Source organism: Littorina saxatilis, linkage group LG2, assembly GCF_037325665.1.
Source record: "Littorina saxatilis isolate snail1 linkage group LG2, US_GU_Lsax_2.0, whole genome shotgun sequence".
Taxonomy (NCBI): domain Eukaryota; kingdom Metazoa; phylum Mollusca; class Gastropoda; order Littorinimorpha; family Littorinidae; genus Littorina; species Littorina saxatilis.
The window spans coordinates 66,268,963-66,294,901 of NC_090246.1; the positions used below are offsets into that span (position 1 = coordinate 66,268,963).

At 38.5% G+C, this 25,939-nt stretch overlaps 1 protein-coding gene across 1 annotated transcript; it reads left to right on the forward strand.

The window, feature by feature from the left end:
* Nucleotides 1-87: 87 nt before the first annotated feature.
* On the forward strand, nt 88-23,798 carry LOC138959564 (endoplasmic reticulum resident protein 44-like). Its single transcript, XM_070331102.1, has 13 exons — nt 88-264; nt 4,432-4,510; nt 5,464-5,503; nt 9,744-9,813; nt 11,192-11,237; nt 12,065-12,249; nt 12,573-12,688; nt 13,483-13,540; nt 13,921-14,037; nt 14,412-14,523; nt 14,797-14,944; nt 15,667-15,775; nt 16,160-23,798. Exons 1-13 carry the CDS (start codon nt 208-210, stop codon nt 16,328-16,330), a joined length of 1,308 nt encoding a protein of 435 aa, XP_070187203.1. The 5' UTR covers nt 88-207; the 3' UTR covers nt 16,331-23,798.
* Nucleotides 23,799-25,939: the final 2,141 nt, after the last annotated feature.

The following is a 25,939-nucleotide window of genomic DNA, read 5'->3' on the forward strand; positions in this document are numbered from 1 at the left end:
AAATGGCAAAGTTTTTCGTACACTACATTTTTTTTAACCCGATTATTGGTGTTGAAAAGAGAAAATTCATCAATCTCGGTGTAACGAGTTTACACGCACGCAAGGCCGCCATACTTGTTTGGTTTCGATCCTGCCGGACGACTGCCTGTCTGCTACACCGGAGACAGATTGACTCGGCATTAGTAGGTGTCGATCGCACAAAACAGAATGTCGTCCCTGGAAACGAGAAGAGGCTGGAGTTTTCAAAGTATAAGTGGACTACTGGTAGGGTCAAATTGAAAACTTTTTATCATTATTGCATCTTCTTAACTGCCATGATGATGCTCAGCACTACTAGTCCATGGCAGTTGATAGAGTGTTGATTGTCACGGATATTGAGTGTTGATTGTCACACTTTAAGTTTGAGTCTAATGTCAAATGATTTTATCAAAGCAGAGGCTAGCAACTGTTGCAACAGTTTATCATATGAGTCTGAGGATTTTGCAAGTACTGAGCGAATTACGCAGAGAGCCGTTACAACTTGCACTACGGCACTGTTAGTGTTACTTGTTTAGTGTTGGTGGGGTTTGTGAAGTTTCAGCGTTCTGATTATCTAAATTCAGTGTTGATGCTTTGCTTGCCTTATTAGATTGCCGTTGCTATCTCAGCACGCACTATGGAATATGAAATGTATACTTATTTTCATGCTTGGTTTGAAATTTCGTCGGGTTTGTCCGTATTTTGATGACTTTTGTGGAGGGCAACTGGTTATAAGTATACATTCATTGAGTGATTAGTGATTGAACATTTTATCATTCTAGTTGACACTGACATTTATGGTAGTTGACTTTCATGCTATCAGTTATCCTGGCTCACAAGTATGTTGAGCATGTGATGGGAAATAAAAAGTACTTCAACTTTCAATGTATGTTCGGCCGTATGTTCTTGCTATTGCAAAGATGTATGAAATTTAAATTGCTTCCTGTTATGTACATATGATTTTCAGAAAGTACTCTTGTATGAATGAACAGTTTTACCAAAGTACTTTTGCACTTATTGTAATTTAAAGGTAAACATTTACAATTTATAACATTAACATTGCTGAAATTGGATTTGATATATGTTGTTATTGTTAATTAAATCCTTGTTGATGCCCCATGCAGTTGATTAATTGATTTATTCTGATATAAACCTTGGGTTGCATGTACATTAAATGGGGAAAAATGTGGCAGATAATGACATTGTTTGCGAAAGATGAAAAGAAGTAGTGACCAAAAAAAATAGGGTCGGTAGGTCGGCTTCCTAAAATTTAGTCGATTTTAAAGGACGTTACTTCCCTTAGTCTTGGTATGGTTCGCAAAATGTGCCCAAAGTTTTTGTTGTTGTTGAGAAATTAAAACAAGTTTTAGGGTCGGCGGGAAAAATTAGGGTCAGTCGGGTTACCCTCAACCCACATATATTTTTATTTGGCCTAAAAGGGAAAACAAACCATAAATTATGACAAACTCAAATCATGCATTTAATTGTCACACTCAGCATTCTAAGTGATTTTGAAAATGTACAGTGGTCATAGCTCTCCACAGCATGTAGATCTATATCAACACACATTTGAATGATGAACTGCAATTATTACCAGCTCATGAATATATTTAGGTTTCACCCAGCACTTTCTGTCATTGTGTGTGACTTACGTCTAGACTTTGACCAAACTGACAAAGGTTAGACTCTGTCAGTGTCATTTAAAAGGGAGATGAATCATGGTTGCTTTTAATGAATGTTAGTGAAGATCCACGTTTGATGTTTTAATTTTGTGAAGACTTGTACCGGTAGTCTATTCAGGTTTGGGAATAGGATAAAGGAGATAAGAGTGAGAGCCCTTCTGCTGTGTTGTTTTTAAAGCAAACAAACACACTTGCTTGCAGTCACGGTACCTGTTCACTGTATCAGCTGTTATTTGAAGTTAGTCTTTGCCCTTAGGGGGAAAACAGACAGGTTTATTTTGTTAATTTACAGTGACTCAGTTAGCAGAGGCAAAAATTGTGTAAACATTTTCCAAACAACGGGATGGATCTATGAAGCAGTTCATGTTATGTCTGTATGCCTCGGCCATTTGTGCAATCTGAACACTGCAGCATTCTGGCTTGCAACGTCTGTTGTATGTTTCAGTCAATGTACATGCACATATTCTTCTCGTTGTGAGTTTCGCAAGCTGTTGCCCACAGTACACCAGCTAATTGGCAATTGTAACACTAACAGCAATTTTCTGAGTCAAGTCTGTGGTTTTGTTTGAAAATCTTCCAAGTTCCTATCACTTGAAAACATGACAATATTGAACAATGTCATGACAGATCTTAACAAGTTTGACAGGGCTCAGAAAGTGCCAGGTAATGATTGTTGTTCAATTTGTTGGCAGTGAACGATCAGTGCTTAGATTGCATTTAATGCAACCAGCAGCAGATGGTGTTTTATGAGAATCTGTTTGTTGCAGTAAATGAGAGTATTGGAAGTTATCTGTTGTTGTTATGTTTGTTGGTTTTTGTGTGTACTGTATGTGGGGGTGGGGCAGGGGGATCCAAATGTTTTGGGGCATCACTTTTACCACCAGCATAAAGTTAACAAAATCCACAGGTCTTGACTTCAAGTTGTGGATAGGATACATTTTCCTGTCCACCTCAAATGTGTGTTTCTTGATCTGTATTGTTGTGACCAGGAAGACATGTAATATGGGAAAAGGCCCTGGTGTGAAAGTTTGATAAATGATGAATGTCAGAAGTTTTGTTACTGGTACTTAGGTTAGCCATTTAGGCAACAAAAAGCAGGAATTTTGACCACCAATTTACCCAAGTATGCCATTTAGGTAATAGAAAGCAGGAATTGTGAACGCCAACTGACCATTGGTAAATTTTTACTCACTGCAAGCAAGCGATGCATGCTACTGCTTGAACTGAACGTATGGCATTAGTAGGGAAAAAAGAACGTATTCTTTCACTGACAGTCTAATTAAACATTAAACAAGCTTTTGCAAAGGCTTACAATGCAGTCATGGTTGCCAGCAAAACAAAGATCATCAATATCACGCACCACTTTGAACATTTTTCTTCTTCTCAAAAGCAAGAAGTAGAACTAGAAGCAGGCTAATCCGAGTAATTGTGTCTCTTTTGCTTCTGTTTTTGTGACAACAAAAAGGAAAGAGGAATTTTTCTCTACGAAAGAAGATAATCATGAGATTGATTTATATAAAATAAAAAATAATTGTTAAACATGAAAGACATGAAGATTCCTTCACTTTGTTAGTATACAAATATTAGAAGCATGTTTCTCTGTGAGCCGCTCAGCAGAGTGTGATGTATCAAACCCTGTGGGCATGGAAGTATGAAAGTGTGTGAGAGATGTATTGATAAATATGAAAACAGCAGGGATTCTTCCACTTAAATATGCCAATCAGATAAGCCACATAGTTACAGGCATCACATCTGTCAGATAACAGCTAACAAACACTTTTTCTGGATATTTGTCCACAATTAGCAGCACCTGTGACACCAGTATTGGTAAAATGAGGGGTTTTAATGTAGGAGGTAAATCTGAAGGGAATTCTGTTGAGGCATTTGTACACTTTACAGTGTTTGCACAAGTTTCAATGAGGTGTTGAATGACAAGTGCAGTATGAAAACACCTGTGCGAGCAAACTATCAACTAACTTTATTCTCAACACTGCATGGGTTGCCACGACTTAGAAATTAGAAACATTTCAATGACCAAAACACTTAGGTGTGTATGTCACTGTGTGTGTGCGTACTTTATGAGTAACGCACCAACCAACCTACAAAAAGACAGAACAGAGAGAAAACAGCAACAATAAAAACAAAGAAATACAGAAAATGAAACCAACAAACAATAAGACAAATGACAGAGTGGGCATTGATGTAAAAATACTAAAATGAAGTTTGTTTGTTCTGCTCAGGTATCGCTTTTTGCCACTTGTGAGAGCGTGAGAAACTGAAATACATTTTCTAGATTTGAGTACCTTAATCCTCACGGGTTTCGTCTGAATCTAAACGGTCAAACTCTTAAAAGGGACAAATACAGAAATTAATTCTCAGGGTAACTTTAATTTATATTTGAAGGAAAAAATGCAGTTTTACAGTGTTAGTAACAACTAACAGAGACTCATATTTTCGGGTATGTTTTGTTTGAATGTGTGTGAAACATCAGAAAATAATTTGAGAGACAACATTTTTTTGGATCTGTTCTATTCATTTTTGAATAAAGAAAATCTAATGTCAGTGTTACATTTTCTAGTGAACAGTGTTGTTGAAACTATAGTGAGAATACGAAACAGTTTATTCTTTTGCGTCTCCGTTTCCCTCTCTCAATTGTTTTATGTTAGGAAGCCCTGCATAGTTTGATGTAGTGCATTTGCATGAATAGTAATATTTGTTCTGTCTTTTGCAGGTGTTATGCTGCCTGCTCAAATACAGTAGTGCGGGGGATGCTGTGTCACTGAATAATGATAATGTCAACACAATCCTCAGTAAGCATTTATCTCTCAAATGGATCTTTTTCTCTTTAAATTTTAGTTTTCATAAAAAGGTAGGTACACTCTCTTGAAATTAAGCTGTCAAGCAGCACCTTTTTTTTTGTCTGCTTAGTAAAAAATAGTTTAGTTGCTTTTTTTCAAACAACAATCAATAATTGAATAAATGTTATTTTTTGAACATCTCTTTGACTCGTTTGAGAAATCCTAACTCCCAAAGATAATTGTACTGCCAGGTATTTGGAGTCTTCATAGTGCAAGTCTTAACATATTGTACACATTTATATAATATACTGATAAATGCGAGGGTGTTTTCTTATCTTGTAATCTACCGCTTGAGATCAGATGACATTTGTGTCACATGTGTGTGTTATCGACAAATGGATTTTACTTCTCGGAAGTTCGAAATAAGCAAAAACTTTCTTTCTTATTTGCCACCCTGTTTTCAGTGAAGGATGGAAGAAAATTCAACTGCATTTGAAATTTCAGTGTATGCTTCTTCTTAGGCCTAAAAAAAAAATAGGTGTGGTTACGGTAACCCGACCTACCCTATTTTTAGGGGCCGACCCTATAACTTTTTATTACATTTGTCCAAAACAAAATGAAAACAAGAAAACGAGTGCAGAAAACGCAATGAAAGCGACCTTCTTTTTTGTTTAAAAGGTAAGTTCAAAATTGTTCAGAATATCCATAGTCGCACACTTATTTCCCTGTCAAGTAGGTTTAATTTGTATACATTAGAAAACAATGTAAAAATTTTTTTAAAAAAGTGATTGCCTACCTTCCTACCCTATTTTTTTTGGCTATGTTACCTTAACCACACCTATTTTTTTTTTTTGCCTTAGTATAATTACATTTCGCAAACAGAACTATAACTACAGGTAGTTTATGCAAGTAATGCATTGTCTTCCCCACAGTATGTTTCCAATGTCATATTTTTTCTTTTACAGCAAGGAATGATGTGGTCTTTGTCAACTTTTACGCTGACTGGTAAGGACAGTTGTTTTCCTGCTAATACTGTTAGTATTTCTGTACTAATATTCCCATAACTGTGATGGTGTGGAGATTTGAGTCTCATTTCTATGTTCAGTCAGAATATTAAGCAGACTTAAATGCAAGAAGCTTTAAACAAATAGACTTTTCTTTGCAAATAATTTCTTGATCCCCTTTTCCCTTTTTCTCATGCCAATCAGATTGGATTAAATTACATATTCTTACCCAACTCACATAGATAGCAATAACTTCGTTTGGTTGCTAAGATATTGAAGCACTCTTACATGGTAACATGGGGAGATAACTCTAAAACAAAAACCACATGCCATATAAGGCATGGTCCGTTGTGGTTATCTCCCCTACCGGTGTACCACGCATGCGCAGGATGTATACCAGTGACACTCATTCCTTTTCCTTCAACCCACGTTGCATGACGCAGACCTGTGCACATCTACGGTTTCTCCGTAATTTCTCCGATTTTTATATGCAGAATACGGTGCTACGGATGTTTAATTAAAATTCCGAAATTCCGATGTTGTATTCAAAAAAATATTGTTTGTACTTTTTTCTGTTTTAAGATGTTTTGACCAATTAGTTGGCCGTTGCGCTGAAAAGACGTTTTCCGATTTACCGGAAGCACGCGTGTTCTAGACCGGCACGGTGGCCTAGTGGTAAGGCGTCCGCCCCGTGATCGGGAGGTCGTGGGTTCGAACCCCGGCTGGGTCATACCTAAGACTTTAAAATTGGCAATCTAGTGGCTGCTCCGCCTGGCGTCTGTCATTATGGGGTTAGTGCTAGGACTGGTTGGTCCGGTGTCAGAATAATGTGACTGGGTGAGACATGAAGCCTGTGCTGCAACTTCTGTCTTGTGTGAGGCGCACGTTATATGTTAAAGCAGCACCGCCCTGATATGGCCCTTCGTGGTCGGCTGGGTGTTAAGCAAGCAAACAAACAAATAAACGCGTGTTCTCAGCATTACGTCTTTGTTCTTAGACTTAGTTCGTCCAGCGTCTGCGTGGCAACTTGTGATTGAAGTGAAACATGGAAAAGAAAAAAAAGAGTGCGAGATTCAAATGGGGAAGAGGAGACACCAGCTCTGTCACCAAAGAAGAAGAAAACAGCACAACAGTGCTGGAAGTCCAGTTATTTTCAAGACAACCTAGAGATCGTTACAGCTTAATACTGAAACATTTTAAAAACTACTGAAATTTGGTTTGTTTACTACTGATGAGCGTTTTGAGTGTGCACAGGTCTGCATGACGTGTTTTGAGGTGCTCAGGCTTTTTCTTAAGCCGTAGGCCTATCTCTCAGGGAAGGCCATCGAATCTTGGTAACATATCAACGACCTTCTTTACTTCTTCAGGAATTGGTGAGGGCGTTTCTTTTTTGTATAACGAGAAGATTTCTTAGCGTTTTTGAAGGTTTTGCCACTTGTCTTTTGAACATTTGTCCACCATTTTTGACTTTCAAAATGGCCGACATCCTAGACATAAAGAGAAACTAAGAGCTCTGCCAAGCAGACTCGCTCACCTGGTTCTCAATTGGGCAAAACTGTTAAAGCTGACGCTAAACCACGAACTTCTTCTACTACTCATAGCTCTCAAAGTTATAAATTTCCTTAGCGAGATTCTGATGTGGTGTTACCACCACGAGATCTTATTAGCAGCGAAGTACCTTCCTGGGAGCCTCTATGACTTGGCCGACTCTCTAAGTCGGTCGGCCAAGAATGTCCACACAGAATGGACTCTTATCTCACCACACGCTTCTACGCCTTCGGGCGAATTTGGAGAAGCCGCTGATAGAATTATTTGCCACTCGGTACTATCGCCTTCTGCCGATGTTCGTCTCCCAGTTCCCGGACCCCGAAGCATGGAAGATCAAAACTCTCGATTTTACTTTGAGCGGCCTGCCGGTCGCACCGTATGGGCCCATTCAATCTTGGTTTCCAGGCCTTCTAAGGCTGGCAAGAGGGCACCGTTTTTTACACTCAAGCCACACGGGTGGCTACTGTATGGGAATCATTGAGACGCTCAGGGGCTTCTGCCTCAACTCTGGATTTGGTCCAGAGATCCCATGGGGGTTCAACGTCTTCGTTTTACGTGTCACATTGACTGGCTTGGACCAAATGGCGTAATGTTAACGGAAAGAACTTCACTTCTCTCCGTTCAATGCAGGTGGCGAACCACCTATCCTGGCTTTCCAAATTTTCTCCCACGTCTTTGAAGTAAGACGATACCCGATATCAGTTACACTGAATCAGCTAGGTCGCAATATTGCTATTTCATATGTTACGTGGATTTCCATTGGTCAATTGGGCAAAACTGAGCTCAGTGCAAAAGTGATATCGACGACATTTCCGTCGATATCAGTTTTGATATCGACGACATCTTTATTGCTTCCCCACTTCAAAAACAAAAACACCTACATTTAAAAACAAACAAATATATATGAAAATGTAGTGATCCCAGAATTTAGTTGAGCAAGTGACTAAAGACTTTTTGAAAGAAAAGACATTTTGAAATACTGAAAAGTACAAGAAAAGAGTGAACAAAAAGAAATAATAATCAGAGGGAGGGATATGGAACAGCCAAAACTGAGACAAATACTTTTGTAATTTCTTTACAGTAAATACAAAATGTCCAGAGAATTAGCAATATATCTAACATTGACTGACTGTGTGATGATATCTTCTGCTATTGGTCTGTTTCGACAGTGATATCAAAATCTCGACCTCCTGTCTCGATTTTGATATCACTGTCTCAACAGACCATAGCAGAAGATATCATCACACAGTCCGTCAATATTGGGTAATATTTCATTTGGGGGCGTTATCGCCAGCGTGATTAAGGGAGCCTCTCTTCGGTTGGCTGAAAACAAATCTCCAGTCCCGACTGGCTTGGGATTTGCTCCTAGTTTTGGAGCATTTGAGATCGGATTCTTTGATCCGTTATAAAAACTAGCCTTGCTAATCTAACACGGAAAGCGGTCATGCTTACTCTACTAGCTTCTGAGAGAAGTGGGAGTAAGTGCATTTTCTGTCTGGTTTTGCTATAGACATCTCTTTGGAGAAAGACTGATCTATGGCGCTTAGGTTTCGTTCAAAATTTCTGGCAAGTAAGCAGAATCCGGAGAAACCAGCTCCGATAATGCAATTCAAACCACTTAGCAATATTTTGGCTCCGCTAGAGCCATATTTAACCAATTGAACATTTCGAGTTTTGAAAACTTTTCTGACTCGCACTGATCCGTTTAGATCACCAAAACAAAGGCTCTTGTTCATATCCATCAACACTGGTAGAGGTAATGACTTAGTGAAGTCAGCCTTAGCTAGATGGACTGCCACATTGATTAGGCATGCCTACAAGTGCTAGCAAGAAAAAGGGGGAGGGGGCAGTCAGTCCTCCCTCTTCAGGCAGCACGGACTCAAGAAGTCAGAGTGTGGGCCTCTTTTTTTAGCTGTACTCAAGTCTGGAAGACTTGCAGAAGTATGAATGCAGCTTATTGGACGTCCAAGGACATAGTCATGAGTTTCTATCTGCGGGATATTTTAAGTACCCGCTATTATAGTACACATGGTCTGCCAGCTGTAGTCGCTGCAGGACAAGTACTTACAAGATATTTACTGTGAATATTTTCCCACCACCTAAATTAGCAATCTGCTATCTATGTGAGTTGGGTAAGAATATGTAATTTAATATAAAGTTTCAAAAGTAAACTTTGATTTAATTAATATACTTACCAACTCACATATTGAATTCCCTCCCAGCCTGCCCCGCAAATTGTATAAAGGGGTATATGTTTCAGGACGGAATGAGTGCCACTGGTATACATCCTGCGCATGCGCGGTACACCGGTAGGGGAGATAACCACTACGGACCATGCCTTATATGGCATGTGGTTTTTGTTTTAGAGTTATCTCCCCATCTTACCATGTAAGACTAAGAGTGCTTCAATGTCTTAGCAACCAAACGAAGTTATTGCTATCTATGTGAGTTGGTAAGTATATTAATTAAATCAAAGTTTACTTTTGAAACTTTATATTTCTGCTCAGTTCAGACTACAGAATTTTGTTTATAATATGAACACCAGATGTTGGAAGTTATCTTCTCATCAACAAAGTTATCTTCTGTTTTGTGTGAATAATTAATTGAATGATTTATGTTTGCTGTTCACTGAAGTATTTTTTTCAGGATTCAAGTATGGTTTTGTAATTGAGCATTTTATTTCTTCTCTGTAGGTGTCGGTTCAGTCAGATTTTGTCACCAGTCTTTGATGAAGCGTCCAGAAAAATTTCCGAAGAGTTTACAGTGAGTTGACTGTTTTGAACTATTTGTAGTTGGCGGTCATAAGCTCGTACTTTAAAGGACATAATTAAAAATGAACTTCCAAGGCAGTGAACATTTCGTTTTTGGCTCACTTAAGTAATCCTTTATCACATTATCCCCGAGTACGCAGTAGGAGGGTCCAGCAGACTTTAATTGTGTGTCTGTGTATCTGTCTGTCTGTCTGTCTGTCTGTCTCGACTTAACAGCTTATTGCTGGGAAACTACTGGGCGCAGTTCGTTCAAAAGTTGATACACTAACTTGATAATAGGTCCGATTGATCGTATTAAAACTTCATAATGTTACCTGGGACCTAAATGCCACAAAAAACACAAAAGTTCTTGACGGTTGGACGAATTCAATCGGAGCGACAGCCAGCCATTGAGCTGATAGAACAGCCGAACGCGTGCATCATAAAAAGCATGCGTATCGCATGCGAGACGATTTGCAAGCCAGCCAGTGGGTGGGGATTAATTTGGTCTCGGCAAAGAAACTACAGTGCAGGTTTGGTCTCGGTGAGACTGAAAGAGAGACAGAGAGCACGAGAGAGAGCGACAGGGACACCGTGTCAGTGATTCAAGGTGGTGGCTTGGTGGCCAAAGGGATCTGGGTTCGATTCCCGGCATGGGCGGTCTATTTTTTTTTTTTTTTTAATTCTTGTTTACTATTGTTTATTATGAACGTTTTAATGTTTTATTTTACTCTAATAATTTTTTTAATTGTGTAAAATAAATAAATAATTTTTTTTTTTAATTCACGTGCACAAGACAAAAACTTTCATACTGTGCCAAAGTGATCAGAGTTCGATTCCCGGCATGGGCGGTCTATTTTTTAATTTTTTTAATTTTTTTTTTAATTCTTGTTTACTTTTGTCTATTATGAACGTTTTAATGTTTTATTTTACTCTAATAATTTTTTTAATTGTGTTAATAAATATTTTTATTTTTTATTTTTTTTAATTCACGTGCACAAGACAAAAACTTTCATACTGGGGGAGCGAGCCAGTCTGAAGAGTACTCGGGTCCAGCGCCAGCGTTTTTTATTTTAACACAGATTAAATACATGTTGTGCTTCATTGAATGGCAAAGAGGCTGTTATTTGTTTTGTGTTCTTGTTTGCCTTCTTCTTTGTCATGTCCATCAGTGTGTCTTGAGCTAGAGCAGCACACAATTTGTTTTTGAATTATTTTACTTAAAACAAAGGTGAGTCGCATGAGCATTTGCTTTTCTTGTTGAAAAAGTGCCCTACAACTTTTATCATTATTGTAAACTTTCAAATGTTTTTTTCTTGTTGATGCATTTTATTCCATTGCATTATTTATTTATTTCATGTGGCTCATCCTTTAACTATCTTGCATTTTAGCAACCAGGAAAGGTGATGTTCGCCAAGGTGGACTGTGACAGAGAAGGTGAGTTTCTGTTTGTTGCAACCTTGCGCCAGTGAAGTTGAATGTTTGTCCCAATGTTTGCTCTATATCCTTTGCACACAGCGTAAAAGGGTGAGCTTGCACGACTTGTCACTACCCCCACCCCCGCCCCCACAGGCACACTTCCCTCCACCCTGAACTTTTTACTGTCACCTCAGTTCACACATGCCCCCACCCTCACTAGCCCTTTCCCTTCCTTCCCCCATGAATGCACACCCATCTGCTACTGCTCTGCTACGCGTGTGTTACCATACGCTTTGAATTATCACATTATTATAACACAGATAAAGAAACATGTTGTGGATCATTGAATGGCGAAGAGGCCGTTATTTGTTTTGTGTGTGTGTTTTTTCTGTTGTTGACTTCTTTGTTTTATATTGTGCTTGCGCTGTGGTAATAAACTTGTGAATGCGCTTGTGCATTTGTAAGGGACTGCTCTTGTACCATTTTACTTTTATTTTATTTTTTTTAGAAGAGAAGATTCTTGTCGTGCTTATTTTTGTTCCTTTGGTTTCAGGAACAGAATGAAGTGAAAATGTATTTGTGTATTGGACGGTATAATAATGTGGATGTAGAGTCATGTTTAATTACTGTTTTTGACACGGGAGTTTTTGCATTGTTCCGAAAGTACAAAAGGATGAAGGTAACTGTGACCTCTGAAGTATACAAGCACCTTTATTTGCAATAATTTCTTGCATGAGGTGCAAGTCATTTTTTATTAAACACTGCTAATGTACGTGTCTTTAGCTCATCAATCATATGATTCAAATTCCTCTCGGTCTGATGCCATTTTTGTGTGCTGTTCACAGTGAATATCGCTTCTCAGTACCGCATCTCGAAGTACCCAACACTGAAGCTGTTCCGCAATGGTCAAATGGTGAAGAAAGAGTACCGGGGCCAAAGGTCGGCCAATTCACTTGCCGACTTCATCCGAGAGGAGCTGAAGGATCCTGTTGTTGAACACAACTCTTTGGACGAGCTGGATGAGTTAGATGTAGGTGCAGATTTGTTTTTGTATTTTTGGTTAGACGGCTTACCTGTATTCAGAGAGAGAGAGTTTGTGTGTGTGTATTCGTGCGTTTGTGTGAAGGCAGGTCTTATGAGTTTTGCCTTGCACAGTCATGAGGGATAAGATTTGCGTCACCTGTGACCAAGATTTTGGAGAAGTGTAAGTGCATGTGTGTTTGAACAAAGTAACCAAAGGAAAAAAATGAAGTGTGCCACATGTTGTGACACTGACAGGTTGGGGCAAGTAGAGCCTGCTTGCGGGCAGACACAACCTCTTGTCACAAAGTTGGTTCTTGATTTTCTTTGCAGACCAAGAAACGTCATGTGATTGGTTTCTTTGAAAGTAAAGAGTCGGAGAATTACAAAACCTTTGCAAGAGTGGCCAGCTTTCTGCGCGATGACTGCCCCTTCCACGCTGCTTTTGGGTCAGTTTGAGCTGTGTTCTTGTCATTGGATTAGATGTGTTACATTTTGAAGTCCCGCAGTGGGGCACTGCGGTTATGAAATTAAAGGCCCCTCCTGTTTTTGGAACCGCAGGAGCTTTCTAGTTTGCTGTTAGGTAGAATTTTGGTTCCTCTTTCCTGTCATGCTCTCTTTTTCTTCATGAATTCTTTTCTTTTTTCTGCCTTCTTGCTCATTCACCTGTATTTTTTCCAAAAATCTCTTCTCTTGCCGCTTGTCTCGCGATTCATGTATAGTTTAATCTGTTAGTGTTCTGATGTAAGCCCAGCAGTAGATAGGTTAAGCCTATTTTAACATACTGGAAACTGGTAATCTTCCAGTAGGTATTAATTTAGTTTTACTAAAGCCTGCTGGGACACAAGTAATGGGTTAGTGCATTTGTAAACAGGAATCGCTTGACAAGTGGCCCCCTTCATCCCCCCTTCCTCGTCCTGATATGGCTCTGCGTAGTCGGCTGGACGTTAAGCAACAAATAAACAAACAAACAAATTTTGAAGACATTTGTGTGGCAGAACTTGGAAGGAACTTTACATTCGATAAGTAAATAAAGTAGATATGTACTTCTTTAACTTATGTTAACAAAGAATTTAGAGTGTTGAAGAATAAAGAGAGGGGCATGGGTAATGTTACATAGACATACAGGTGGTGAATAAAATGTTTTTTAGTTTGACATCTTTTGCAATTTAAAAGATCTTGAACAAGAAAGAAAGAAATACATGTATAATCAAATGAGTCATTTCCATTTGTTTCTTTGCAGACCTGTGTCAGCATCAGAGAGAACTGGTGGTGATAATGTTGGCTTCAGGCCACCTAATGTAAGAAAATCTTCTTTTGTACACAGTGTAGTAAAATAAGTTAGTTTGAAAAGAAATTGCACGAGACTTGAGAAGCATGGCCAGCAACACAAAAGGATGAGAAGTTTTCCGCTGCAAACAGAAAATTCTGTAATAATAATACTCTGGTTAAGAAGTGTGTGTGTGTGCTTTGTATAATTTGTTTGTTGTACGTACAAGTCATTTTGCACTGTATTGGCCCTGGACAAAAATTATGGTTTTGAAACTTCAAAACAAATACTTTCTGCATTTGATACATTAGCGCAGCGACAAAAAATAAGCTGTTTGTTTTCAGAGATTCTCTGCTGGGTTATGTTTGTGTTCGTTGCCAAAGATTTGAAGTTCTAATGGTATTATTGCAGACTCACAGACAAGATGTTGTCTTCATGGGGCCACTGAACAACTTTGATCAACTGTTTGCCTGGAGCTACGATAAATGCGTTCCAATGGTTAGAGAGATCACCTTTGAAAATGCAGAGGTGAGAGATTAGTCCTTTGCGCCATACCCATGACTATTTTCAGTTACACCTGAAAAGAACACACTTTCTACTTGGTAGCATTGGCATGCATGAAGTGATCTTTTTAATCTAATTTTTGTATTACAGTATTGCCCCCTTTTTTTTAAGACACGTTGTTGGAAGATCTCCCTCCTTTTGAAACCTTACTTGCAAATGTTATGTTCATTGCGCCTATAAATTTACCCCCATTTTAAGACTCCCTCACTTTTAAGTCCTCATTTTCAGAGTTTTTCTAGGTTTCCGGAGTATCGTTTCATTCTGGTAAGTCACGTTTGGTATGCATGCATTGTTAGTTTCCTGTGCACTGATGTTTTACATGCTTGTTTTTTCTCCAGGAACTGACAGAGGAGGGTTTGCCGTTCCTGATCTTGTTCCACGGTCCCGATGACAATGATATAGTGGAAGTGTACAATAGAGAAGTTGCCAAACAGTTGTTAACTGAAAAAAGTAAGTGCTGTGAAAATGTGAGTAACAAGTAAATGCCAATTTTCTTTTGACTGATGTTGTATGGACAGTGTGGAAGTTTACCCTCTGATAGGTATCTGAGTGTAGGTGTGTTTGTGTTTGTGTGTGTGTGTATGTGTGTGAGACAAGAGAGAGAGTCTAATTTTACAGGTAGCTTTGCCTTTCTTCAAAAGTATTTTTTATGAGAGCATAGATTGCTGTCTGTTTTGTCATGCTGTTTTACATTATGAGCATTCCTGTTTTCTTCCTTTTCAGGTAATGTGAATTTCCTGGTAGCGGATGGCACAAAATTTACACACCCGCTACACCATCTTGGAAAGTCTGTCAGCGACTTGCCTGTGCTTGCTATTGATAGCTTCCGTCATATGTACGTTTTCCCTCATAACGTCAAGGAGGACTTAGAGTAAGTTTGCTCTTTTAACTACTACACTGTACTACCTAGTTATGTTGACTTGTTTATGACTGGTTCCTACAGTTTTTCAGTGTGATTGCTGAACATTATTTGAGTGAGAATGCAAACTGAGGTTTCTATTCTTCTTCTTCATTCCATTTTGTTTGTCTTGTCAGTTGTCTTCCTTCTTCTCTTATGTCCGTCAATTCTGTCTGTCCTCTCATTTGCCTTTGTTTCCATTCTTTTTGTTCTTCTTCTGTCCATTGGTTATCTTTTTCTCTGCCTTCTCTTTCACTCTTAATCTTTTTTCTTCTTCCATTATCTCTTATCTCTCCCTAATTTTCTTTCACTTTTTCTTCAATCTGTTTGTGGTTTATTTTTGTTTTGTTGGTTTGTTTGTTTTTTCATGCAGTGTTTACAAAACACAAAAGAAATATTCTTGTGGTTAGCAGATTTATGCCTTTACGGCTTCAGTGCGTATGTTTTCATAGTACAGGGGGAGATCTGGTTTGCTGTTCTGGCACATGGTCTTACTGTTAGGCACATCAGCATTACACTGCAATAGACTTGTGACTGCACTTGATCCTGCTATATGTACATGCAGTAACGGTTTGGAAGATTTCAGGAATAGTAACTACATTCTCTGAAGAAAAAGTTAATATGCTCACATTTGTCAAGCTTATTTTGGGAGGCCTGGAGAAATTGTAAAGAGAATTATGTCCCTTGTTGTGCAGAAAACCTGGTGTGCTGAAGCAGTTTATAGAGGACCTCCATTCGGGAAAATTGCACAGAGAGTTTCACCATGGACCAGACCCGAGTACCCAGCCGACTCCTCAGAAAATTGTAAGTTTTGTGTGTGTGGTTTGTTTATCTCACAATTTCACATCTCATTCTTGCAGTGCTCTGTGTTTGTGTGTGGAGGAGGGTTGATACTCCTTACTGAATTTTAGTCCACATCAGGTCTGTTTTAGTGTTTAGTACGCATCGAAATAAACACAAAACAAAAACACATAAGAGATCAAGCAAAGTGGAATAAAACAAAGGATTATGAGTAAAATGAGATTAGGTAAAATGAAAGAACAGAGATGAAAATGAAATAAAAGTTGCATTCATTTCTAGAACTGCCCTGTCCATTCATACCAGAATCACCCATGTGGATGGAGTTCACTCCTCAAGGCATATAAAACAGCACACAACACAAAGTAATTTCCCTTGTTTGATTTTCAGGGTCAAGAAGGGGACGGCCAAGAGCAGCAGCCCGGTCACCTTCCAAAGGATGGGGCCAACCAGCCTCCTTCCCCACAAGAGCAGCAAAAGCTTACCCAGCCCCCAGAGTCCACCTTTAAAAAACTGGCCCCCTCCCGCAACAGATACACCATTTTACGAGATGAGCTCTAGTCCTCCTCTTGCTTGTTTGTCTGTCTTTTTTTGAAAATGTATTTATTTTTGATTTTGATTTTAAGTGCATATTTTGTTGATCTAAACATTTTCAAAACTCATTTCTCAGTCACCAAAAGAAAAAATGAGAAACTGTATTTTATACTTAAATTTGTTTTTTTTTATTGAAGTCTTTGGTACTTAACCTCTCACTCTCCTCTCCCTCTCTTTCTATCTCTTTCTTTCTTTCTCCGCTCTCCCTCTTTATCTTTCACTCTCCCTCTCCCTTACCCTATCCCATATATCCCAACCCTTGTTTCTGAATCGTATTGTGTATCTCCTTTTATGTCTCTTGTTGACTCGTTCTCTTTGCTGTAAGTTTACACATTTTTGGCTCAGTCATTTTTGTTCTGTCCTTGCTCGTCTGTCGTTTATACGGAGGCTGTGTTGATGTGCACAGTTTACCTTCACAGCAATGACTGTCATGATAGGTATTGTTTAGCCAGAGCAAACAAATGGGCAGTTTCATGAAAAAAGTGAGGCTTGCATTCCTAACATAATTTCTTTGTTGTGACAGGTAAAAACATTGTTGGCGTTGGGCATGAATAAATGACAAACGCCAAAGTAAAATATGCTTGAAAACAATTGTTGGCATAATGATGTTTGCCTCTAGATCAAACACAAGAGCTAAGTGCCTCACTGCATGTCACCATACTTGTGTGCAGGGATCTAGATGTAGATGTACTGTTTTCATGCTTCTGGGTTAGTTTTGATAATTTATTTTAAAGTAAGGCTATGTCGCATGTTCTTGTTCTGTGTAATTGTCTTCTTTTTATCCTTTCAGCTGCCTGTTTTCTTTGCAATCATAATTGTGCTGATATTACGGAGTAAAGCATGTAATTGTATTGCGCACAAGCGCAAGCACATGAGCTGATACGAGAGTTGGTATACATTGTTTTTATCCCACATTTTAAAGATTATTTTCTTGTTTGTTTTTGTGGGCTCTGCATGTGTCCTCTTTTATGACCTCGTAAGGAAGATTACTGCATGTAGAAAAGAGGGTAGGCAGTTTTTGGTTGAAATGGTAAATTCTAGGTATTACCTGTGCTAAATTTAGGGTGAGATTTTTAACTGTTATTTTATTGACTTTGTGGGAAAGAGAAGCATTATTTTGCTTACTCGAAATAGTTTGTTCAGTTTGAATAGATTGGATTAAAGATACAACTGTACCCTCAGCGATATGGTCTGTTTTCTGCTGCTGTTTGTTGAGATGTGCATGCTTTTGAAAGAGAATGTTTTTGCAGTTGCAGTCAAGTGGATGTTGCTTCATTTTAGAATGAAGGAACACTGTGTTATTTCTGCTTATGAAAAATCTCAAGCCTGTTGTTATTCCATGAATGATTTGTATGAGAGAGCAAGGGGATTGGTGTATGGATTTGTATGAAAAACGTTCAGATTTGTCTTTGATAAACTGGTTTGTACTCCAATAAACAATCATGATGTTATGGGTATTACTGTGTCTTTTCTAATATGACTATCTCATCTCATCTCATCTGACATGAATTTTCGTATTTATGTGTGCTGTTGACTGCTGGTGTAAGCTTGAAGTAAAACTTATGTGTAATGAGTTAATGGGATGTGTGGGAAAAGGCTTATACTTTTAAAGTAACTGACCATTTTTAGTGTGTGATGATGACATCGGGAGAACCACAAAATACAGCAGGAGTTTGTGACATTTCAAGTGTGAGATTATTCGTATTTGTATATATGTCGGCACTCTTGACTGATTGTTGATTTACAGCGAGATTCTGTTTCAACTATTTGTGTCTTGATTTGAGATTGTGTAAAGAGGATCTTGTCAACGATTACTGGTTCCATGGAGCATGTTGTTTTTTTCTTCTAAGTTTTACTTGCCAATGTCTTACCACAATTTCAATCTGTAATTTCATTCATTCATTTTCTGTACTTGGGTGAGGAAGACAGTGACGGAACGAGGTGTTATGTGCTTTTCAGCATTTGTCAAATCAAAATGGATGATTTTTCTGTCCTCTTCCCCTTAATCTGTGGAAACGCTTTGAAAAAATAAATACACATGAAACACATGCCCCCTTTCCCAAGGTGTTTTTGATAATAAAAGAATTCTTTAAAAAAAAAACATTTGGGGGGATTTAGCATGGGTCTGAATGGGAAGTTTGTGATAAATTAAAAGAACTTGGACATTAGGAGTGGGAAGATTGAGAGAGGGGGTTGATGCTTTTGGGTGTATTTGTGATGTTTTAATGAAACTGCTGTTTATTATGGCAGCAGTGATGTCTAATAGAAGCTGTGGTTGCTTGATAGTGTGTTTGTTACTGCTGCTATGTTGTAGGTAGCTGTTACCTCGGATGCTTTTGATATGGAAAGCAGCCACAGGAGTTATCGTCAATCAGTGCATTTCACAGTTGAAGGGTAGATTGTACCGTCATAGTGTGTTTTGTAGTTATAAATAAGCTCTGCATTGTTATGAATGAAGTCAGCGCTGTAATGAAAAAAACATTGTGTCGATATTTTCTTACACTGGGAGTGCATTTATTTGAATGGCTGGTTCTCTAGCTCGTCCTGAATGAACATCGATTGTTCTTGAACTCTTATGAGCTGGTTCTTTGTGTTATGTGAAGACAGTGTCTTATCCTTTTCAGTGTAGCAATACTTGTATGTTCATACAGGATATATTTGTATAACGAAGCAGCTGTGCATGTTAGTAGGGGAAAAAACGTGCTGTAAATGTGATTATTTCAGGTATGTACAATTCATAATTTTGATACAGCTGTGATTGGGTGTTGTGCTTTATATGTCAAAAAAAGTTTGCATGAAAGAATGGGTAACTTGACCAATACGATTTTGTAACACATTTCCGATCTTGCTGTTATTATCAAGATTTAGTTTTGATTATGCATAAAGTTTTATTGGGTGTGTGCTTTCATATAATTATTACAGGTAGACAGGGCAAGAACAGAATCTTGTTTCTTCATGTCAATCTTTTTTTTTCTTTTTACTTTTTTCTGCAAGGACATGCCAAGATGGTCAAGACAAACTTGAATTAGAAAACTCAGTTTCCGTTCAGTTCATTTAGCAACATAAGCTTAAATTGTCAATTCAGTGCGGCATATGCTTAGACTTTATTTTGTCTGTGGATTTATTTGCCTCTTAAATTTTTATGTTCGTGAATTGATTTAAACATGATAATGTGTTGAAATATTTCTTTGTCCATTCTATTTGACAAAATGATCCTTTAGTCTGTCTTTTTTTTCTCACCTGAGTAATCATCGAGTCTTAGTAATGAGCAGTGTACCCCCCGCGGGTTAGGGGGAAGAATTTACCCGATGCTCCCCAGCATGTCGTAAGAGGCGACTAACGGATTCTGTTTCTCTTTTTACCCTTGTTAAGTGTTTCTTGTATAGAATATAGTCAATTTTTGTAAAGATTTTAGTCAAGCAGTATGTAAGAAATGTTAAGTCCTTTGTACTGAAAACTTGCATTCTCCCAGTAAGGTAATACATTGTACTACGTTGCAAGCCCCTGGAGCAAATTTTTGATTAGTGCTTTTGTGAACAAGAAACAATTGACAAGTGGCTCTATCTCATCTTCCCCCCTTTCCCCGTCGCGATATAACCTTCGTGGTTGAAAACGACGTTAAACACCAAATAAAGAAAGAAAGAATGAGCAGTGTTGATATGTATGGACTGACGGGCAGCCAGCTAGCTGGCTGTAAACAAAATCCTTTTTTGATCAAAACTACACACTTCTAAGGTATGGTGACCTCAGGACACCCCCCGCGGGTTAGGGGGAAGAATTTACCCGATGCTCCCCAGCATGTCGTAAGAGGCGACTAACGGATTCTGTTTCTCTTTTTACCCTTGTTAAGTGTTTCTTGTATAGAATATAGTCAATGTTTGTAAAGATTTTAGTCAAGTAGTATGTAAGAAATGTTAAGTCCTTTGTACTGGAAACTTGCATTCTCCCAGTAAGGTCGTATATTGTACTACGCTGCAAGCCCCTGGAGCAATTTTTTTATTAGTGCTTTTGTGAACAAGAAACAATTAACAAGTGGCTCTATCCCATCCCCCCCCCCCCCCCCCCCCCCCCCCTTTCCCCGTCGCGATATAACCTTGAACGGTTGAAAACGACATTAAACACCAAATAAAGAAAGAAAGAAAGAAAAGACCTCAGAACGAGACTAAAGTCTGGTTGATCCTCATCGAATTTCAAGGTCACGGCAGACGTTGAGTTCGGGTTGTAAAATAAACTTTGAGTCAAAAAAGCTTTCTGTGTGGTCACTTTTGAGTCAAGTTTTTTTTTAAACCTCATAGACTTCCAGGATTTCATGACCTTGAAACATAAGTCTGGTTCATCTTGGTCAACTTTTATCAAGGTTGCAATGGGATTGAGTTTGTGTTGATCTGAATGACATTATCACTCTCGATCGTTTATGGATCTGGAGCAGCAGATAATTTGTGTCTAATTCATAATACTTATTTATGAGATGAAGGTGAGTTGTACAAGCATTTGCTCTTCTTGTCTATGTTATCCTTTAGTCCCTGTAATTTTTGACTCACATGCGAAGCAAAAGTGAGTCTATGTACTCACCCGAGTCGTCCGTCCGTCCGTCCGTCCGGACGTCCGTCCGTCCGTCCGGAAAACTTTAACGTTGGATATTTCTTGGACACTATTCAGTCTATCAGTACCAAATTTGGCAAGATGGTGTATGATGACAAGGCCCCAAAAAACATACACAGCATCTTGACCTTGCTTCAAGGTCAAGGTCGCAGGGGCCATAAATGTTGCCTAAAAAACAGCTATTTTTCACATTTTTCCCATTTTCTCTGAAGTTTTTGAGATTCAATACCTCACCTATATATGATATATAGGGCAAAGTAAGCCCCATCTTTTGATACCAGTTTGGTTTACCTTGCTTCAAGGTCAAGGTCACAGGAGCTCTTCAAAGTTGGATTGTATACATATTTTGAAGTGACCTTGACCCTGAACTATGGAAGATATCTGTTTCAAACTTAAAAATTATGTGGGGCACATGTTATGCTTTCATCATGAGACACATTTGGTCACATATGATCAAGGTCAAGGTCACTTTGACCCTTATGAAATGTGACCAAAATAAGGTAGTGAACCACTAAAAGTGACCATATCTCATGGTAGAAAGAGCCAATAAGCACCATTGTACTTCCTATGTCTTGAATTAACAGCTTTGTGTTGCATGACCTTGGATGACCTTGACCTTGGGTCAAGGTCACATGTATTTTGGTAGGAAAAATGTGTAAAGCATGTGAGTCGTATGGGCTTTGCCCTTCTTGTTTGTATCTTCTTTTTATCTCTCTCAATCTTTTTTTTTATCATAAATACCTTTCATTTTGGGTTCAGACCTGGTTAAGAAATAGGTGAGAACTGTCATTCTCAGTTTTGGACATTCTATCTGAGAAAAAAAAATATTAAAAAAAATAAGAGAAGTTTTTACTTTACTGTTTCTCTTCAGGGTAGTTGCTATTTTTGTACTTGAACCAGTTGAAAATTGCAAGTATTTATCTGCTATAACTATCTTTATTTAGATTTTGACTTTATTTTGTAATATTCAACTTGCTTTCAAGATATGTTATTTTGATTTTGCGGTGAACTATACAGCGTTGAATTGCAGGGGAGGGAATAGTTCCGTATAATTACGGAATTCCGTATAGCAAAAATTTCAACAACAAGAAACAAGTCGCGTAAGGCGAAATTACTACATTTAGTCAAGCTCACGGGATGAAACTGAACGCACTGTATTTTTTCACCAAGACAGTACAGCTTCGTCAATCCCCGCGTGAAGGAAAACGCTCACCTCCCACGTGCAAAATGTAGTGATATTGACACGCCAGATTAGCGCGGTAGCGTATTGTGCTAAGCAGGAAAGCGCGCTTTTCTGTATTCTTGTTAACTTTCTGAGCTTGTTTTGAATACAACCTATCATATCTATATGTTTTTGGAATCAGGAAATGATAAAGAATAAGATGAAATCATTTTTGGATCGATTTCTTAAATTTTAATCGTAAGACTAATCTATTTTCGTTAATTGTGATCACATTTTAAGAGTAAAAATAACATGTATATATTTTTAGATTCAGAATGTGATGAAGAATACGATGCAATCAATTTTAAATCTGTTTGCAAAAAATCGATTTTAATGACAACTTTAATGAGCAAACTCATTAATTAATATGTAAAGCACTTAGAGAACGTCAAGCGCTATATAAATCTCCCCATACAATACAATACAATTAATTTTTAAGCCTCCAAGCTGAAATGCAATACCAAAGTCCGGGCTTCGTCAAAGATTACTTGACCAAAATTTCAACCAATTTGGTTGAAAAATGAGAGCGTGACAGTGCCGCCTCAACTTTCACGAAAAGCCGGATATGACGTCATCAAAGACATTTATCAAAAAAATCAAAAAAACGTCTGGAGATACCATACTCAGGATCTCTCATGTCAAGTTTCATGAAGATCGGTCTAGTAGTTTTCTCTGAATCGCTCTACACACACACACACACATACACCATGACCCTCGTCTCGATTCCCCCCTCTACGTTAAAACATTTAGTCAAAACTTGACTAAATGTAAAAAGTGAGGAAAAAAACCTGAATCCTAATCGTGTCTATATCAGTTTCCGTGTTTCGGTTCGCGCAATTTCCGATCCATAAAACTGAAGATACTTTATGAAATAACATGCCGTCCGCCATTTTTGTCTCGGATGAAACCTAGACATCGCGAGCTCGGTTTACTTATTAAGATGGAGCTAATTACCGATGAGTCGAAGACACAAAAGATCGACCAGAGCTTACATAAAAACAAGTGGAGGAACGACTGGATGAACTTGGTGGACGATTTAAAATCGCCCATTTAGAAAATGGCTTCGCAAAACGTCAGCAGTGGGCTCAGCCTGTTGTTTAGTTTGCAGCAAAAATGATTTTTTCTCAGTATAGCTCAGATTTTTTGCTCCCACCCCTGGAATTGTAACATTTGTAAATTTGTCTGTATGAGGTTTCAAAGTAAAAATCCAAAATTCCAGAGGAATTTCTGTTTTGGGTGGGGGTCCATGTCATAAAGTGTTCTTACAAAAACCCAAAATGTATAGACTTGGTGAACGGGTGTTTGGTAGTAACTCTAGCAAGATTATTGTGTTACAGTTGTTGTTGGTCTGGAGTTTTGAGAAGCACAAAGTTGATCTGCTCCTGATTGATATTTAACTAAGTTTTAATGTGTCTATTATTGCTCATTTATTTTGGTGTGGGTGAAAATATACCATTCATGTGCAGAATATAAGGACTCTGCTGAGTGATTGAAGGTGGATGAGCTGAGAGAATGCTTCATTTCCACTTACTTTTCATTTTGCGTTTGTGAGTTACCATTGGATGCTGTTCATATTATCTTGATTATTAAACTTGGTTGGATCAAATGAAAGTGTGTGTGTTTCTGTTTGAATCATAAATGATCTTTCGGTAAATTCATTTATAATTGTATATAATGCTTGACATGAAATTTGAAAGCTGAAAAAAAGATAGTGCTACCCATGGTTGACCCACAAAAGGCCAAGTGATGGAAAATGACAGACATGATACATGTACTTGGTATAGTATAGTGTATGGACATTAAAACAAAGCCATTACAAAAATCAACTTTAGAAACAAGCAAAACAAAGAGAGAAACATTCACAAGAAAACAAAATCTGGAAGAAAAAATTCAGCTTGCACCACAGCACTGATTCATGCTCAGACCATTAGCTTTGGGGGGGTGTTGGAGTGGAATATGGGAGTTTGTGTGTTTAAGCACAAATGATATTTTGTAAAATCTTGTTCATTTATACTTAACATTCTTTGCAAGCTGAAAAAAGACATGCAACACACTGACGCGAGTATACACACACACACACACACACACGTGTGCGCATGCATCACCCCCTCATACACACATACACACAAACAGAGAGAAAATTTATATAATTTGTTTTTGTCAATGCAGGCGCTCAAAAGGCAATGCTAATCCTTTGCTCTTTTTGACTGTTCGCGTGTCACTGTTCTATATAGCATATTTGCCTTCAGCATCATGTGTTCCAAATGCCTCATTATTTAAAAATGCCATGGCAACCCTTCCGTTAGATATACACTTACCAAAGGGCTTTTCCTGCGCTAATAGGTGCCGCGAGAAGTGGCATTTTGCTTTCCAGGGAAGATATTTGTGCGCTGAACAAACCCCACCCCCTAAAAAAAAAGAAAAAAAAAAGAAGAGATTAAAACAAAAAGAAAAAAGTATCCAGTAGAAAGCTCAGAAGATATAGAAAGAAATTATTGATGGTTACTTAGACTTGTGTATGTACATGTACAGGTTCTTAAAACATAGAATCGACATAAGTCATGGAGATGACTTAATTTGTGTGTGCATAGTTTGGTCATTGGCAGAATAAAGGTGTACATGATCATGGTGTGTATGTGTGTGAGCGCGTGCATGCATGAGAGCGTGTGTGTGTGTGTGTGTGTGTTTGAACGCAGAAGAAGGTGTAACAACGACGGAACTCTTTTTTTTTTAAATCAACACCCCCGATTTTGTTATTTAATAAAAATTTTTAAAAAAGGTTTGATCGATACAGCTCTCTGCGTTCAGTGGAAATGTTAGACCCCAAGAAAGTGACGAAAATACACAGAACAAAAAGGATGAAACAAAGATTGGCCTACTCAGTGCCCGTAAAAAGGCAAAATTACGCGGAAGGGCATAAGAGAAAGAACGTTCGCGATATGCTTCGGTTCTGGATTTATTGTAGGTAGGCAATTATTTATGTACTTTCAGGCTAATAGATGAAGATGAAGAAAAACATAAAGGAACAAGTCGCGTAAGGCGAAAATACTACATTTAGTCAAACTGTGGAACTCACAGAATGAAACTGAACGCACTGCATTTTTTCACAATGACCGTAGTCCGCCGCTCGTGCAAAACGCAGTGAAACTGACGAGCCTTTTTAGCGCGGTAGTGGTTTCGCTGTGCTGCATAGCATGCTTTACTGCACCTCTCTTCGTTTGAACTTTCTGAGCGTGTTTTTAATCCAAACATATCATATCTATATGTTTTTAGAATCAGGAATCGACAAGGAATAAGATGGAATTGTTTTTAAATCGATTTCGTAAATTTAATTTGAATCATATTTTTGACGGGCGCTGTGGCGGGGTGGTAAGACGTCGGCCTCTTAATCGGAAGGTCGAGGGTTCGAATCCCGGCCGCGGCCGCCTGGTGGGTTAAGTGTGGAGATTTTTCCGATCTCCCAGGTCAACTTATGTGCAGACCTGCTAGTGGCTTATCCCCCTTCGTGTGTACACGCAAGCACAAGACCAAGTGCGCACGGAAAAGATCCTGTAATCCATGTCAGAGTTCGGTGGGTTATAGAAACACGAAAATACCCAGCATGCTTCCTCCGAAAGCGGCGTATGGCTGCCTTAATGGCGGGGTAAAAACGGTCATACACGTAAAATTCCACTCGTGCAAAAACACGAGTGTACGTGGGAGTTTCAGCCCACGAACGCAGAAGAAGAAGAAGAAGAATCATATTTTTTATA

Coding starts and splice junctions, on each gene's coding strand:
- LOC138959564 (XM_070331102.1), top strand. CDS start 208: ATGTCGTCCCTGGAAACGAGAAGAGGCTGGAGTTTTCAAAGTATAAGT. Junction 11,238..12,064: donor GGTGGACTGTGACAGAGAAG/GTGAGTTTCTGT, acceptor TGCTGTTCACAG/TGAATATCGCTTCTCAGTAC. Junction 15,776..16,159: donor AGCCGACTCCTCAGAAAATT/GTAAGTTTTGTG, acceptor TTTGATTTTCAG/GGTCAAGAAGGGGACGGCCA.